Source organism: Penaeus chinensis, chromosome 13, assembly GCF_019202785.1.
Source record: "Penaeus chinensis breed Huanghai No. 1 chromosome 13, ASM1920278v2, whole genome shotgun sequence".
In the NCBI taxonomy this organism is placed as follows: Eukaryota; Metazoa; Arthropoda; class Malacostraca; order Decapoda; family Penaeidae; genus Penaeus; species Penaeus chinensis.
This window is the reverse complement of record NC_061831.1, coordinates 18,973,169-18,987,157: the sequence shown is the minus strand read 5'-3', so window position 1 is coordinate 18,987,157 and position 13,989 is coordinate 18,973,169. Positions and strand designations below refer to the sequence as shown.

Sequence of the window (13,989 nt, the reverse complement as noted above, 5' to 3'; positions counted from 1 at the left end):
CTATACATGCTCGTCTGCGTGTCTATTATCTTTACACATTCCATGAACCTGTTTCGTTAAAATGCCTGATGGCCAGAAGAAAAAAATGCAATGAAGATAAACTCAACATCCAATGTAATTCCGTCCCATGAGTATCCTTAAATACAAATCAAATGTAAATTATATGTAAAGACAGTGTCATGTGTCTGCACTGAATGTTAGTGGTCAGCGTAGATACTAAAAATGCTTATATATTACCAATAAAACAATGATGATCTGTATAACGGTGTGTTTTGCCGTGATCATTCTTGTTATCCAGTTAACGTATCTTTGAATAATGGACTGTACAACAACTTTAGTAATTTGATAGCAATAATTTTATTTGTGATTTACTAACATCAAGAAAATACTTTTTGTCAGAATTGCATATAAAAAAAAACTATTCTATTGTTTGTATTACTGAAGGTGTAATTTACATTTATGTGACATGATATTAAAGAAAACTGTATCATGTTTTTAGACAGCAGACCTTGAGATACAGACTTTTAAAGTCTGATATTTTCTGCGTTTCATAAAATTAGTACTGAGTAGAAACATAGATATTCTATTTCTTATTTCACAGTTTGAAGGAAATTAAAGTAATATCATCAGTCGTAAACTTTATTAATTAAACATCCGTTCATTTCGTTTGCTATTTTTTCGAATTTCTTAGTTGAACACAATGCCCGCGGCACGTTGACGCTCAGCGATTTCCAACAGTTTAAAGACGTGGGCAGGAAGAGGGTGGGGAGTGGGCAGGATGTTGGACTGGGGCTGGAAACCGTTCTCGTTGGCGACGAAAGTGACAACAGCTTGGGTACCGTCCTCAAGGGTAAGGCTGTAAAGGTTAATTGATTCATATTAGTAATGACTTATTTTCAAGAGTATAACTGTAAGGATCAAAAGACAAAAGTTTAAATGTGGTTTGCAAAGCGAAAGTGTGTCATAGATGCAATGGGAAATATGCAAGATTACATATGGATGTTCAAATCATTAAGTGTGGGTTGATATAAAGTCCGTAGTATAAAGTCTTTCAATAGCCTGTCACATTTATAAACGACCGACCTGCAAATAATTTGCAGGTCTTTCTGTTCGCAATAGTTTTCACCACTTACGTGTAAGATCCTGCCTGGTTGATCTGACCGGCAGATCCAACAACTCCTTCAACGGCTGTGTTGATGCCGTTGTCGGCTTCCACGGCATAGGAGAAGGTGCCATCTTCGTTGGCTACGCGGTCATCGCGAAGGAGGGCGACCACACGGTCCTCGAACTGAGGAGTGGCAACAGCCACGGCGGCAAGGCAGGCAAGGGCGATCTGCAGACAGAAAGCTTTAATACATTTCTGGGTATTTGGCTAGCATATGTTTAAAATTAATCCACTGAACTAAACACATGTAGTATACAACATATAATAACACAGCGGATCTTTGACGATCATGTTTGCTAGAAGCCACAAATCATCAGAATATGGAAATAGAGTAGATATATATGAAAGCAGAATTTTGTGTATGTGTTCAAGTATAGGTGTATATACAAGCATATCTAAATCTGCTGTTTATACTGTTCTAGTCTGTGGCAGTTGCTGTTGAACCTTTTCCCTTTACTTACAATCTTCATGGCAGTGACTTTAACGAACACCAGGTAGGTATCCTTACAGCCTAAGACTACCTTTATATACGGCCTAGGAAAAGGGGGCTGGGCCTTCCATACAGCCGATGAGTGGAGTCAGGGCCCAAACTGGCCAGTTACACGAGGCGACTGATTATCGGTTCGGGAAAAAATCTCGAAAACTGAAATATGTTTTTATACTTTCAGTCCTATTAGTATGAACATTTATTTTTTGAGTGATATGTAAATTGCAATACTATATGGCACACATATTGCTTAGGAATCTCGAAAACTGAAATATATGTGTTTATACTTTTAGACCTATTAGTAGGAAAATTTATTTTTTGAGTGATATGTAAATTGCAGTACTACTGTATATGGCACACATATTGCTTATGAATTACATACATATATCATTATTTATAAATGCATATATATACATAATACATATACATGTGTGTATATATGCATATATATACATACATATACATGTGTATATATACGCATATGTATATACATACATATATATAAGCACATATATTCGCAGCACAAGTAATCAATTTCAGAGACGTTTTAAATCATATAGGAATATTGCTTTGGCATATATTGCACTGTGATAGTACTATGAACCCAGTCACATTGGTTGATTTGTATTGTCAGTGACTTGATCGAACAGCCATATTCTAATTATAATCACTATGAAATGGACTACTCTTTCTACCATGAGTGAAATATTTCCAGTCACAACATAGTGTAAAGAGACCAATCAGAATATGAAGAGCTGTAGAAGCATTCTTTTATCTCACAGTAACTGTAGGAACAAAACATACGCATATGTTTAGTATGGATGTATGCATGTATAAGGTGTGAATGAGAGCGAATATCTTCACAATATAAGAGATGTATTCATGCAGTTATATATAGATAGATATATCTATAGATATAGGTATAGATACACAGATACATGTATGCATCTATATGTGTATATACAGATGCACACGCTCTATGCATATGTATATGTATATATATATATATATATATATATATATATATATATCATACATATATGTTTTATATATATATGTACATATGTGTGTGCATGTATGAAAATATGTGCGTATTTTTTTTTTTTTTTTTTTTTTTTTTTTTTGGGTATATGTGCTCAGGTGAAATAAAGTGCATTAAGTGTTATTTATAATACCAGTGGTGCAAGTCCGTAGTACATCCCATTCTATTGTGCAAAAATTCCACGTTCGACATCCATCCTCAAGTGAGTGTCGCTTGCCTGAACCTCCTCCATTACCCGGGTTCTTCGCTGAAAGCTCACCCAACTGAGTCATTACATTGGAGCGGTTACCTTCGGGGCTACAGCTTCCACGGTATAAGTGGTAGACATAACCGCTTTACCAGCCCGGCGGCGGCTTGCCTTTAACTTACACTCTCCCTCGTCCTTGAACCTGGATCTTGTGTACTTCCTTGTGTTTTATTTTTTACACTTTCGTTTTTATGGGTGAAGCTTCTTTCCAGGCCTTTAATTAAAGGCAATTATATTCATGTTACTTTTCTTGAAGCAACTTTTTTTTTTACTTCTTTTTATCTACTTCGCTTTTTAATATCAAGCTCTAGTTTTAAACATAAGGCTCCCAGATCAGCGACCTGAACACTACGAGGGTGGAAAGAGAGCAAGACTAAGACAAAATACCGATAAGAGTTTATGTTATATATCCAAAAGTGAATCTGAAAAAAAATAAAGGAAAGAAAGAGGGAGTCTGGGAATAGAGCTGATAATGATCTATTTCCTTAGCAATGAAGAAAGGAATGTAAATATATTTTTGGAAATTTTCAGTCTGATATCGAATTTCTTTTTAAGTTATTATAAGAGTTTGCAGTTGAACGAATTAATCAACCTATGCGAATGCTTCTACAAGTATATTCTACCCAGCCGTTGCAACAGGACCAGTAACAACTGCGTTCCGTTTAGTTCCTAAGGCACAGATAAAAATAATCATTTGCTGTTATAGACGAATTCCCCCAAATGTACCCGAAGAGCTAAATTGTATTGTCAAGAACTAACGATCCAGTGCAGTTCTTTAGGAAGGAATTCTTAATCCAGTGCATAGGATTGTGCCCACGTGTAATTATTGCTCATACATATATGAATACATGTATGTATGTATGTTTCCATATTTTTCTTTACTAATACGTTTCATATTAGCCATATCAGCAAAGCGTGTTTGTCATTGTTGTGCATGTATTTTATATACCTTTAGCTATACCAAGAAATTAAAATATTTGAATAACTCATAACCTTTATTACATCAACTTTCATTCACGTACACACATTTCATTTGCTAAAATTGTCTTATTCGTTTAGTTGAACACGATGCCCTCAGCGCGCTGACGCTCAGCAATTTCCAACAACTCATAGACGTGGGCAGGGAGAGGGTGGGGAGTGGGCAGGATGTTGGACTGGGGCTGGAAGCCGTTCTCGTTGGCGATGAAGTTGACAACAGCTTGGGTACCGTCCTCAAGGGTAAGGCTGTAAAGGTTAATTGATTCATATTAGTAATGACTTATTTTCGGATACCAAAGCGACCTTAACATTTACTTGGTACTGACTGAATCATAATGAAAAGAAGGGGCTTGGAAACACTGAAAAGAACTGCATGGCAATAATTAATCTTCCAATTGATATCCATGATAATTTTAAATTTTATGAATCGTCCTTACGTGTAAGATCCAGCCTGGTTGATCTGGCCGGCAGATCCAACAACTCCTTCAACGGCTGTCTTGATGCCGTTGTCGGCTTCCAGGGCGTACGAGAAGGTGCCGTCTTCGTTGGCAATTCGGTCATCGCGAAGAAGGACAACCTCCCTCTCCTGGAGCTGAGGAGCGGCAACAGCCACGGCGATGAGGCAAGCAAAAACGATCTGTGAAAAGAAAGCAGATAGAAATCAAATGAAGTAAAATTATATATATAAATGCGTGAACGTTTGTGTGTGTTTTCTAAATGTGTACATACGTATACAGTTACACGCACACACTTGACATTTTTACATAAACATGTATGTGTATATGTGCATATCTACGAAATCTCTTATATGCAGTATATACGCCCACACTCATATCAATAGGTATGTATATGTGTTTGCATATACTTACAATATAAAGGGAATGTTTGATACATGTATGTATAATGTGTATATATATACATATATATGTATATACATGTATATATAAACTTATATATCTATATGTAAGTATCTATACAGACATCTTCTATCTAGAATCCAAGTGGTTTCCGAAACTGTTGTCTCATTTTTAATAAATCTTATTTGTGCATTGTGGGTTTTTCTAAGATAGTATATCAACACGTTAGAGTGTTTTATCATTTATCTGCATATATACAAATAAATATATGTATAGATACCTGTGTATATATGTATATATATATATATATATGTGTGTGTGTGCGTATTTATATATACGAGTATATATGCATACATACACATGTGTGTATATATATAAATATACTATACACACGCGTACGCGCGTGCACATATGTGTGTGTGTACTTTACCATATATACAATATATATACTAGTATGCATGTGTGCAGTATTTGTGTGTGAGTGTGTGCGTGTGTATGATTTGATATATGTGTGTATATATGTATATATATATATATGTGTGTGTGTGTGTGTGTGTGTGCGTATTTATATTTATACGAGTATATATATGCACACATACACATGTTTGTATATATATATATATATATATATATATATATATATATATATAAATATACTATACACACGCGTACACGCGTGCACATATGTGTGTGTGTACTTTACCATATATATATAATAAATATACTAGTATGCATGTGTGCAGTATATGTGTGTGAGTGTGCGTGTGTATGATTTGGTAACAGAATTCCCCCTAAGGCAGAACATCCGCTCCCTCTACTCACAGTCTTCATGGTGGCTGCGCTAGGAAAGCTATGGTAGTTTAGCATGTCAGGTCGACCTTTATATATGATGTACCCAGAGGATGAGGGCGGGACCTTCCTAATCGACAGCCTATGGGCGGAGCCTTGGAGCGGCTTGTAACGGAGCTCTTTATTACAAGTTCTTAAGCCTATGGTCACTTTCAGGGGAAGGGATAGTCAAACACAAAGGTGAGGGGGGACACTACCATGATAGTGATAGCACAGTTTTTGTTGTTGTTTTGTTGGTAATCATTTCATTGAAATAAAGGTTAAGGTCATTACCACTATTTTTTTTTTGTGACAGTGATTGCATTTATTAGCAGCTCAGACTCGGATCCCGATTCGTGTCTTCTTAGTTCTATCGTTCGCCTTTTTCGCTCCGACTATGCGTGGTTTTTTTTACTCTCTTTGTGATGGTTCAGCTTTAATATTCTACTCGATACACTATCGTTCCTGAAAGTATGTCAAAGTCGATTTTCATTTATAACAACCTCTTTTTTAACTTTACTCTATGTCCAGTGCAAAGTACCTTTTAATTTTTATCTTTGTATTTTTTTTCTCTCCCTAGCTCTCTCGCTCTCTCTCTCTCTCTTCCTCTCTCTCTCTCTCTCTCTCTCTCTCTCTCTCTCTCTCTCTCTCTCTCTCTCTCTCTCTCTCTCTCTCTCTCACTTTGTACCTCAATCACCACCCCCACCCTACCCTACCCTAATCCTCACCCTCACCTTCTCCCTCTCCCTCTCAGTAGCTGACCTTGAAGAAGCGACTCTTACCCACACCTACCTACATCTTAGCCATCACCAACCAGACTACTATCGCCACTAGTCATAAAGGTCGTGTCTCCCAGGTAACGGGTTCGTTATCACTTCCACTGATCACTATATATCTTTGCTTACCAGTATATAGTACTTCATTTTTGTATGTCCACCATTATCAAGATTTTAGACGGAACCCTCTTGGATGTTAACACGTTTCAGCTGAGGTGGTATCGTCCTTTAAAACCTGTACACCTTCAACATGGCTCTCTGTAGAACTTTCATTCATTATAGGTTCATCCGCAACCACCTCAAATAAGTGTTGCCATACGACGGTGTATATGTATATACATATACATACTGCACAAAACTACATTCATAATAGATAATACAGTTTTGTAAGAATGCATGCAGAAATTAATCCATGCACTTTCACAGACGTGTAATCAGGAAGCAGCTGTTGAATGTGTGTTGGTCATCAATTGTGTGCTGTTACACGCGAAGAATTATTTAAGTACAATATTTTTGGATATACAATGCTTTCACGGTTGTTTATTTTCCAAAAGTACACGAAATTTAAAAATATACCTCGAAAGATATCGTCAATAGCGTTTCTGTGTAGAAATTCGCCGTTACACGTTACAAAAAATATAAACATCTCTTAACATGCGGAATATATATCAATAAAACTAAATAATACATGTATTACAAGATAGCGTATCTGAATGAATATGTCAGAGTATATCATTTACCTATAGTTGATCTTAAAAGCTTTTGGAATGCTCAAGACATCTAACCCGTAAAGAGGTTTGAGAATTACAAGGGAAATGATTGCCCCAATTAGGATATTTTGCCATCCTGAAGGAGTTATAGTGGTGTTGGGGCACTGTCGAGATTATCTTTTGGGAAGTCATCACATCTTATTATCTCAGCTTCCATGTTCGAAATAGATACCTAATCTAATAATAGACCTTAAATTAAGAAGAAAAAAATAAAGGATTCATAACTAAGCTTCGCAGAATAGCACTGAATAGCACCTTTGATACCATATAAACCATTAGTTTCTTGTAATGGCAAATAATATATGTGATTTGTAAACAGACATCATTCTTTCTGTTAGCAAAGATCAATAGGCGTTTAAAGTTTATATGGACTTGATGAGACGTTTAGAAATAGTGTCTGGCTTTAATTGTATTTTATCGGAGATTTATACCTATCAACAGAAGTGATTGTTAAAGTCTTTACATAACCTAAACGAAAACCGGTCGGTCTGCCTTGAGACGAGTGACTGGACAGACCTACGTCTCGCGTCGATTCCAATGCAGCAAAAAGTAGTGTTCCAGTGCCAAACAGCTTAAGAGTCACACTGGCGGACCGAGCATTGAGTTATAGGTGTAACAAGTAAATGCAGCATTACAAATATGTCATTTTGTAAAACTTCGTCTACTAACGACGGAAACCCATACCATCTGACAACTAAGTAACTATCAAACATCTCGTTCGGGAAGGTAGGTAGTGGTTTTACCTTAACACAGCCAAGATTTATATGTCAGTGTAAAATTGATAGCATCTCTGTTTCACCGAAGCATCTTGTCCACAGATGGTGTGGCGAAACCAGTCGCTACCCGTGTTGATATTCGACATATATGCAACTTTGTTGATATTTGTTGTAAACAGTTATTATGGCATTTGGTTTCCAACTACGTGTTATTCATTAACAGATTAAATCAAAGGCAGAACATAATCGTAAGGAAAATGTATGGACACCAAAGCATACATATATAGTTATAACCTATGGAAGTAGTAGATCCGGTTAGACGAAAACTCTTTCTATTTCCAGTATTTATGATAATGATTTCTGAACTAGCACTCTTCTCCCGTTTACGTTGGTTTTTAGATGAGGAATTTTATTCATGCTTGAATAACTCCGTGTCCACAAGTCAGAAATTACTTATTCTGAACTGTAAATCACGACATAATAAACCTACGAGCCCACCTATGTTGAAAGTGCTCGTTTGTGTACTATACGAGACATTAAGAACACCTATTTGGAGTCGCCGCCTCCACACGTATGCGAAAAAGTACTAGGGTTCATGGTCCCGATGATGTATCCACTTTCATCTGGAATATCACCTAAAACTACCCGCATAAGAACTAATACAGGCATATATATTTTTACATCATTAACTGAAAAGATGGCGACTACAAACGGTTCAGTAATATTAATCAATTGATTCAAGAACAAAGTTCCTATGATTTTTTTATTTGTGGTGACTAACATACTTCGTGAGCTATCAGGAGAGACTGAGAAAATATTGGTCAATATTACTGAAGCTACCACACACCAATCAATAATACTGATATGTCATTTTTAAATATATATCAAAATCATTTTGATAAAATATGAATTAGTCCTGCTATATAACCTTTACAGTCAGTATCACTGTACAATGCCCGATTTTGATAAATATTATTAATTCTACTACACACGATCACTAACATTGATCAATATCAGGTATTGATCACTGTTACTGACCGTGTATGGGTTATACTGAAGGATTAATCATATAATGACATCAGAATTACAGGATGTCAGTACTATTGATCGTGTGTGGCAACTTATGCCTGGCATCATGAAAATAAAAGGAAGTTTATCCATGAATTTATTGAAGGAACCTTCTAGCCCTTTGGAAAATAAAATCAGACGAACATAGCAATCGGAACATGGAGTCGTGAAACTTAACAAAGAAAATACCAAGAAAGATTTCAAAAGCTACCACTGATGACGTGAAGAAAATCAACACCGTATATATATCAAGGACCTATAAAAAAAAAGAAAGATGCAACTCACAAAATTCAGGAGTGGCGACTGATGAAGTGTAATGCTGAATATCATTACTGATCAATATTTTTGAACCGTCTGTGGCTGTTGGTCGTTTTCAGTTACTGATGCCAATATAGTGATCTCAGGATTATTGAATAGATACACTGTTCCGTTCTGCCTTGCCTTCAAAGTTTGTTTAGTTCAACATACCAGCTCACTGTGATTTCGACATTGTTGAATTCCCTTTCATGCATGTGATTTATCTATTTTACATCTACTAAAGTACATTTTGGAGATAAGATGGCCTCAGTGACAGAGTGGTGATGTATAACATATATACATATAAAAAGTTTCCATTTCCTTTTATGTGTGATCTTTCTCTCTCTCTCTCTCTCTCTCTCTTTCTCTCTCTCTCTATATATATATATATATATATATATCATATTTCTGTGTGTATATATATACATATATATATATATATATATATATATATATATATATATGCGACAGTATAGTCGTCATGGATCATCTCGGCTTTGCCCCGGGTACGAATATAGCCGTCATGATTTTCGTTTAAGCCTTCACTCCAGTGACGGGTATATCCATCGTGGTGGAATACCCTTATAATGGACTGTTTTTTGTTGTTTTTTTAAAGTTAGTTCATCTTCCAATTTTCCGAGGTTTATGATGTCATGTTACGTATCCTTAACGTAACCGGACACGCTATTTTTGTACCAACTGATGTCATGTCATATGACCTGACGTCAGGTCAACGAGGCCCATGGAGTGATCTAAGCGGCAGCCAGAAAGAGCATCAGATAATACAAAAAATATTTTTCTACATCCTGGATATGGTAACAGTGAATTCTATGGCGGTTCAGAGGCTGTTAGGATCCGAAATCAACCAGGCATAGTTCAAGCTAGATCTTGTCCGAGGGCTCCTGCAGCAGGGAGAGAGACAAGGAAGAACGAGGATTCCTCCAGTCCTACCTACCTCCTTACCCTGCTCTTGTTGCTGATGATGCTCCTCCTCCAGCAGAGGTCCACATGCCAGAGGACACGTCATTTCGGCGATGGAGACGTGCACAGTGCTAAAGGCAGCACATGAGACGGAAGGAGACGAGGGTGTTGGGTGTTGCGTCAAATTTGCTGTCTCCTTGTGCCCGGCTCCGTGCTTCAAGGAGTTATATGTATGTATATATGTATATATGGGTGTGTGCATATGTGTGTGTGTGTGTGTGTGTGTGTGTGTGTGTGTGTGTGTCTATCTATGTTATACGTGTGTGTGTGTATGTATTAATATATGTATATTATATATATAATATATATAATATGTATATTATATATACAATATATATAATATGCATATTATATATACCACACATAATATACATGCATATATAAAAATGCTGATAGGGGATCTGTGAGATGGTTTTCGAACATATTTTTTCTGACCACCAAATCAGAAAATTGAATAGATGCATTTACTCACAGGGTTTAGATACGTCTGAACAATTACTCCGCAATATCCTACTCCTTGATAAGTATAAGTTATACTTATCTAGGCTAACGCTTATTTCCCAGTCCTATGGAATACGTATAATATATTTGTAGACACAGGATCCGTAAAAGGGTTGAGGGTAATTGCTCAGACATAAATGAAAATTCATTTTTTTTGTCAGTTAAAATTATCATGATAACAAAGCTCTTCGAATACTCAAAGGTTGTCCGGGAACCCTCAGATAAAATAAAATGAGTAATGTGCGAAAGTTTAATATTAGATTATTAACTTTTTTTATTTTAGGCTGCAAACACCTTTTATGGTGAAGTTGGGATTGGGGACAACTTATTAGTATTCAAGGGACCCACCTCATGATTGGTTTAAGAACCACTGACCCAGAGATGGCTGTAAGCGTGTATACTCGACTCAGTATTTTCTACATTCTCCAACTTTTTTATCTTAAGATGGTGCTTGATAAAAAATATATAACTGTTGTTAAGGACCACAGTCCTCAAGCCATATCTAGAAAGACCAAGTATTCTGTTCTCCGAAAGGTTTAATGAAAACCATATTTGCGTGTAATACATACGTATATACATCTGTGTGTGAAAGAGAGAGAGAAAGAGAGAGCATGAATGTATATGCATATATCAAAGTGTAAAATATGTGTATGCATGAAATAGCATGTGTATCCAGACTTTCCTTTAAACTATGGATAAGATGAAAAGAATGATAACTAGTGCTATGATTTATTACATCAAGTTACATTCCTTTGCCATATATCTTAAATCATCGTTCCAATCCTTATTCGAACACGATGCCCTCAGCGCGCTGACGCTCTGCGATTTCCAGCAGCTCAAAGACGTGTTCAGGAAGAGGGTGGGGAGTGGGCAGGATGCTGGACTGGGGCTGGAAGCCGTTCTCGTTGGCCACGAAAGAGACAATTGCCTGGGTACCGTCCTCGAGGATAACGCTGCAAAAATAGGGAATAAACAATATTTTCTTTCGTTGGTAAATGAGCGTGAGTATTTTTTTTCTCCATGTGCCTTAAATGCTTACGGAAATTTGAGTTACTCAAGATCTTTAAGTCAACGTCTTATGGAACCTTAAAATATCTGCAATTTATGCGTAGTAATTAGGCAAACGAACTGTAAATAGTCTGCATGTCTTTATCTTAGCAGAAGTCTTGACCACTTACGTGTAAGATCCCTCCTGGTTGATCTGGCCTTCGGCTCCGATGCTTCCAGAAACGGCTGTGTTGATGCCGTTGTCGGCTTCCACGACGTACGAGAAGGTGCCGTCCTCGTTGGCTACACGCTCATCGCGAAGGAGCTCAACCACTCGCTCCTGGAGCTGAGGGGCGGCAACAGCCACGGCGGCAAGACAGGCAAACACGATCTGTACACAGAAAGCAGTATGCGAATAGATTTTGTGACTTATGCATGTACACATATCAATGTGTCCTCATATTTACAAGTATGTACAGAAAAATAAAATGTAAACAAAATGCATTCATGTGTATACATATTAATATATTTATGTATACATCTGGACATGTGCACAAACATATATACACAAATATACAAATCCGTGTTTGTGTGTGTGTGTGTGTGTGTGTGTGTGTGTGTGCGTGTGTGCACATACTCAATATATATATATGTCGCTTGTTTTCCTGTATAATTTACCCGCGCGTACTCGTACACACCCTTAGCACTGAAAATAACATTTCTGCAAATGATACTCACAAACTTCATGGTTCTTATCGTAGACAACACAAGGTATGGTACCGTTGCTGCTAAAACCGGCTTATATATACCCTGGACTTAAAGGAAGGGGCGGAGCTGCCTTATTGAACGACCTTAGGGAGGAGCCTCGGCTTTGGAAGGGTCAGGTTGAGCCAGCTATCCCGTTATCATAGGTCTATAGTTGCTACTCAAGAGCGAAAAGGTCTGATCAACAGAACTCATTGAGGTAATAGTCAGTGAGGAATACTGCTTGTACTGTAAACTTTGCAAGTTTACAGTTCCGTTTTACGAGATTCAGCAATAATCTGGAATGTGTTGATACCTGGAAGAGATTAAAATGTTGCAGATTTCTTAAATATCGGAAGCCAAATAGTTAATTATATTTGCATCTATTACGTTCGTGTTTTTTTTTTTTTTTTTTTTTTTTTTTTAAGATTGGTCACGTGTTTAGAATTTCAAATTTAATAGATGAGTCAGTTATTTTGCATTAGGTTGACTGAAATATATATATATATATATTTATATATTCTGTCGAACATCTAATAAGTAATAAAATATGCTATATTTCATCAATTGTAAAGCATAACATAAGCGTCTCGTGGATGCATTTGTGCAAAGGAAATGCATCTGTAAAATTAATAATGCAAATACATCTGTTCTACGGTTATGACTGTTGATAACAAAGTATGTCCAAGGATATCTCTTTGTATTGAATTTCAACATTCTTCCTAATATCTCAAGCTTGTTTCTAGTATTTCATTAAATCTGTCGATTATCTCATTCACGTGAGGACTTTCTAAAAAAAAAAAACAAAAAAAAAACAACACCCAAAAATAGCAGTATGATTCATTTTACAGGTAAACATCTGCCTTACATAACGGTCATTTATATAAAACAAGTCAAAACATATCATGGAAATTACTTGCTACAGCAGATATCGTATAACAATATACATGATATTCTTGTTTACTAGTGCTTTAGTATAATATAATGCACACACGTACACACACATATAAACAACCTCTATGTATTTCTATATATATATATTTATGTGCAAGCATGTATATATACATATATATATGAATATATATGTATATACAGACATATACAGTGTGTATATATACAAATTTGTGTGTGTTTTATATATGTGTATATATATACAGGAATGCACACACACACATATATATATAGGAATGAACATATATATATATGCAAATACACATGTGTGGGTGTGAATATATATATGTATACAGGAATGCATATATATTTTACAGTAGACTTCTGCCTTACAAAGCCGTCATACATATATATATTCATATATACATATGTGTGTGTGTGTATGTGTGTGCATAAATATATATGTATGTACATATACATATATGTGTGTGTGTCTATGTATGTATGTACAAAGATATATAAATATCTATATAACATACACATATATATACATACAAATGTGCATTCCTGTATATGTGTGTATATATAGATATACAAGTATATAAAATGTATATATAACTGTACATGAATATATCATTCATGTATGTTTATGTA

General features: G+C 36.0%; 3 protein-coding genes across 3 annotated transcripts in view; all 3 read right to left on the bottom strand.

Moving 5' to 3' along the window:
- Positions 1-687: 687 nt before the first annotated feature.
- On the bottom strand, positions 688-3,022 carry LOC125031608 (cuticle protein AMP1A-like). Its single transcript, XM_047622491.1, has 3 exons — positions 2,984-3,022; positions 1,134-1,333; positions 688-856 (listed from the first exon to the last, which is right to left on the bottom strand). The coding sequence occupies exons 1-3, from the start codon at positions 3,020-3,022 to the stop codon at positions 688-690; spliced, it is 408 nt and encodes a 135-aa protein (XP_047478447.1).
- A 900-nt stretch (positions 3,023-3,922) lies between these two features.
- LOC125031607 (cuticle protein AMP1A-like) lies at positions 3,923-6,657 on the bottom strand. The gene is made up of 4 exons (XM_047622490.1): positions 6,582-6,657; positions 5,599-5,774; positions 4,357-4,556; positions 3,923-4,165 (listed from the first exon to the last, which is right to left on the bottom strand). The coding sequence occupies exons 1-4, from the start codon at positions 6,655-6,657 to the stop codon at positions 3,997-3,999; spliced, it is 621 nt and encodes a 206-aa protein (XP_047478446.1). The 3' UTR covers positions 3,923-3,996.
- A 4,771-nt stretch (positions 6,658-11,428) lies between these two features.
- Positions 11,429-13,989, bottom strand: part of LOC125031606 (larval cuticle protein LCP-17-like) — a 4,802-nt gene continuing 2,241 nt past the window's right edge. The window contains exons 3-6 of the mRNA XM_047622489.1: positions 12,715-12,760; positions 12,379-12,406; positions 11,892-12,091; positions 11,429-11,666 (exon numbers count right to left, since the gene is read on the bottom strand). Coding sequence (XP_047478445.1) covers positions 11,498-11,666; positions 11,892-12,091; positions 12,379-12,406; positions 12,715-12,760 — 443 coding nt within the window. The 3' untranslated portion in view covers positions 11,429-11,497. The remainder of the gene's footprint in view (positions 11,667-11,891; positions 12,092-12,378; positions 12,407-12,714; positions 12,761-13,989) is intronic.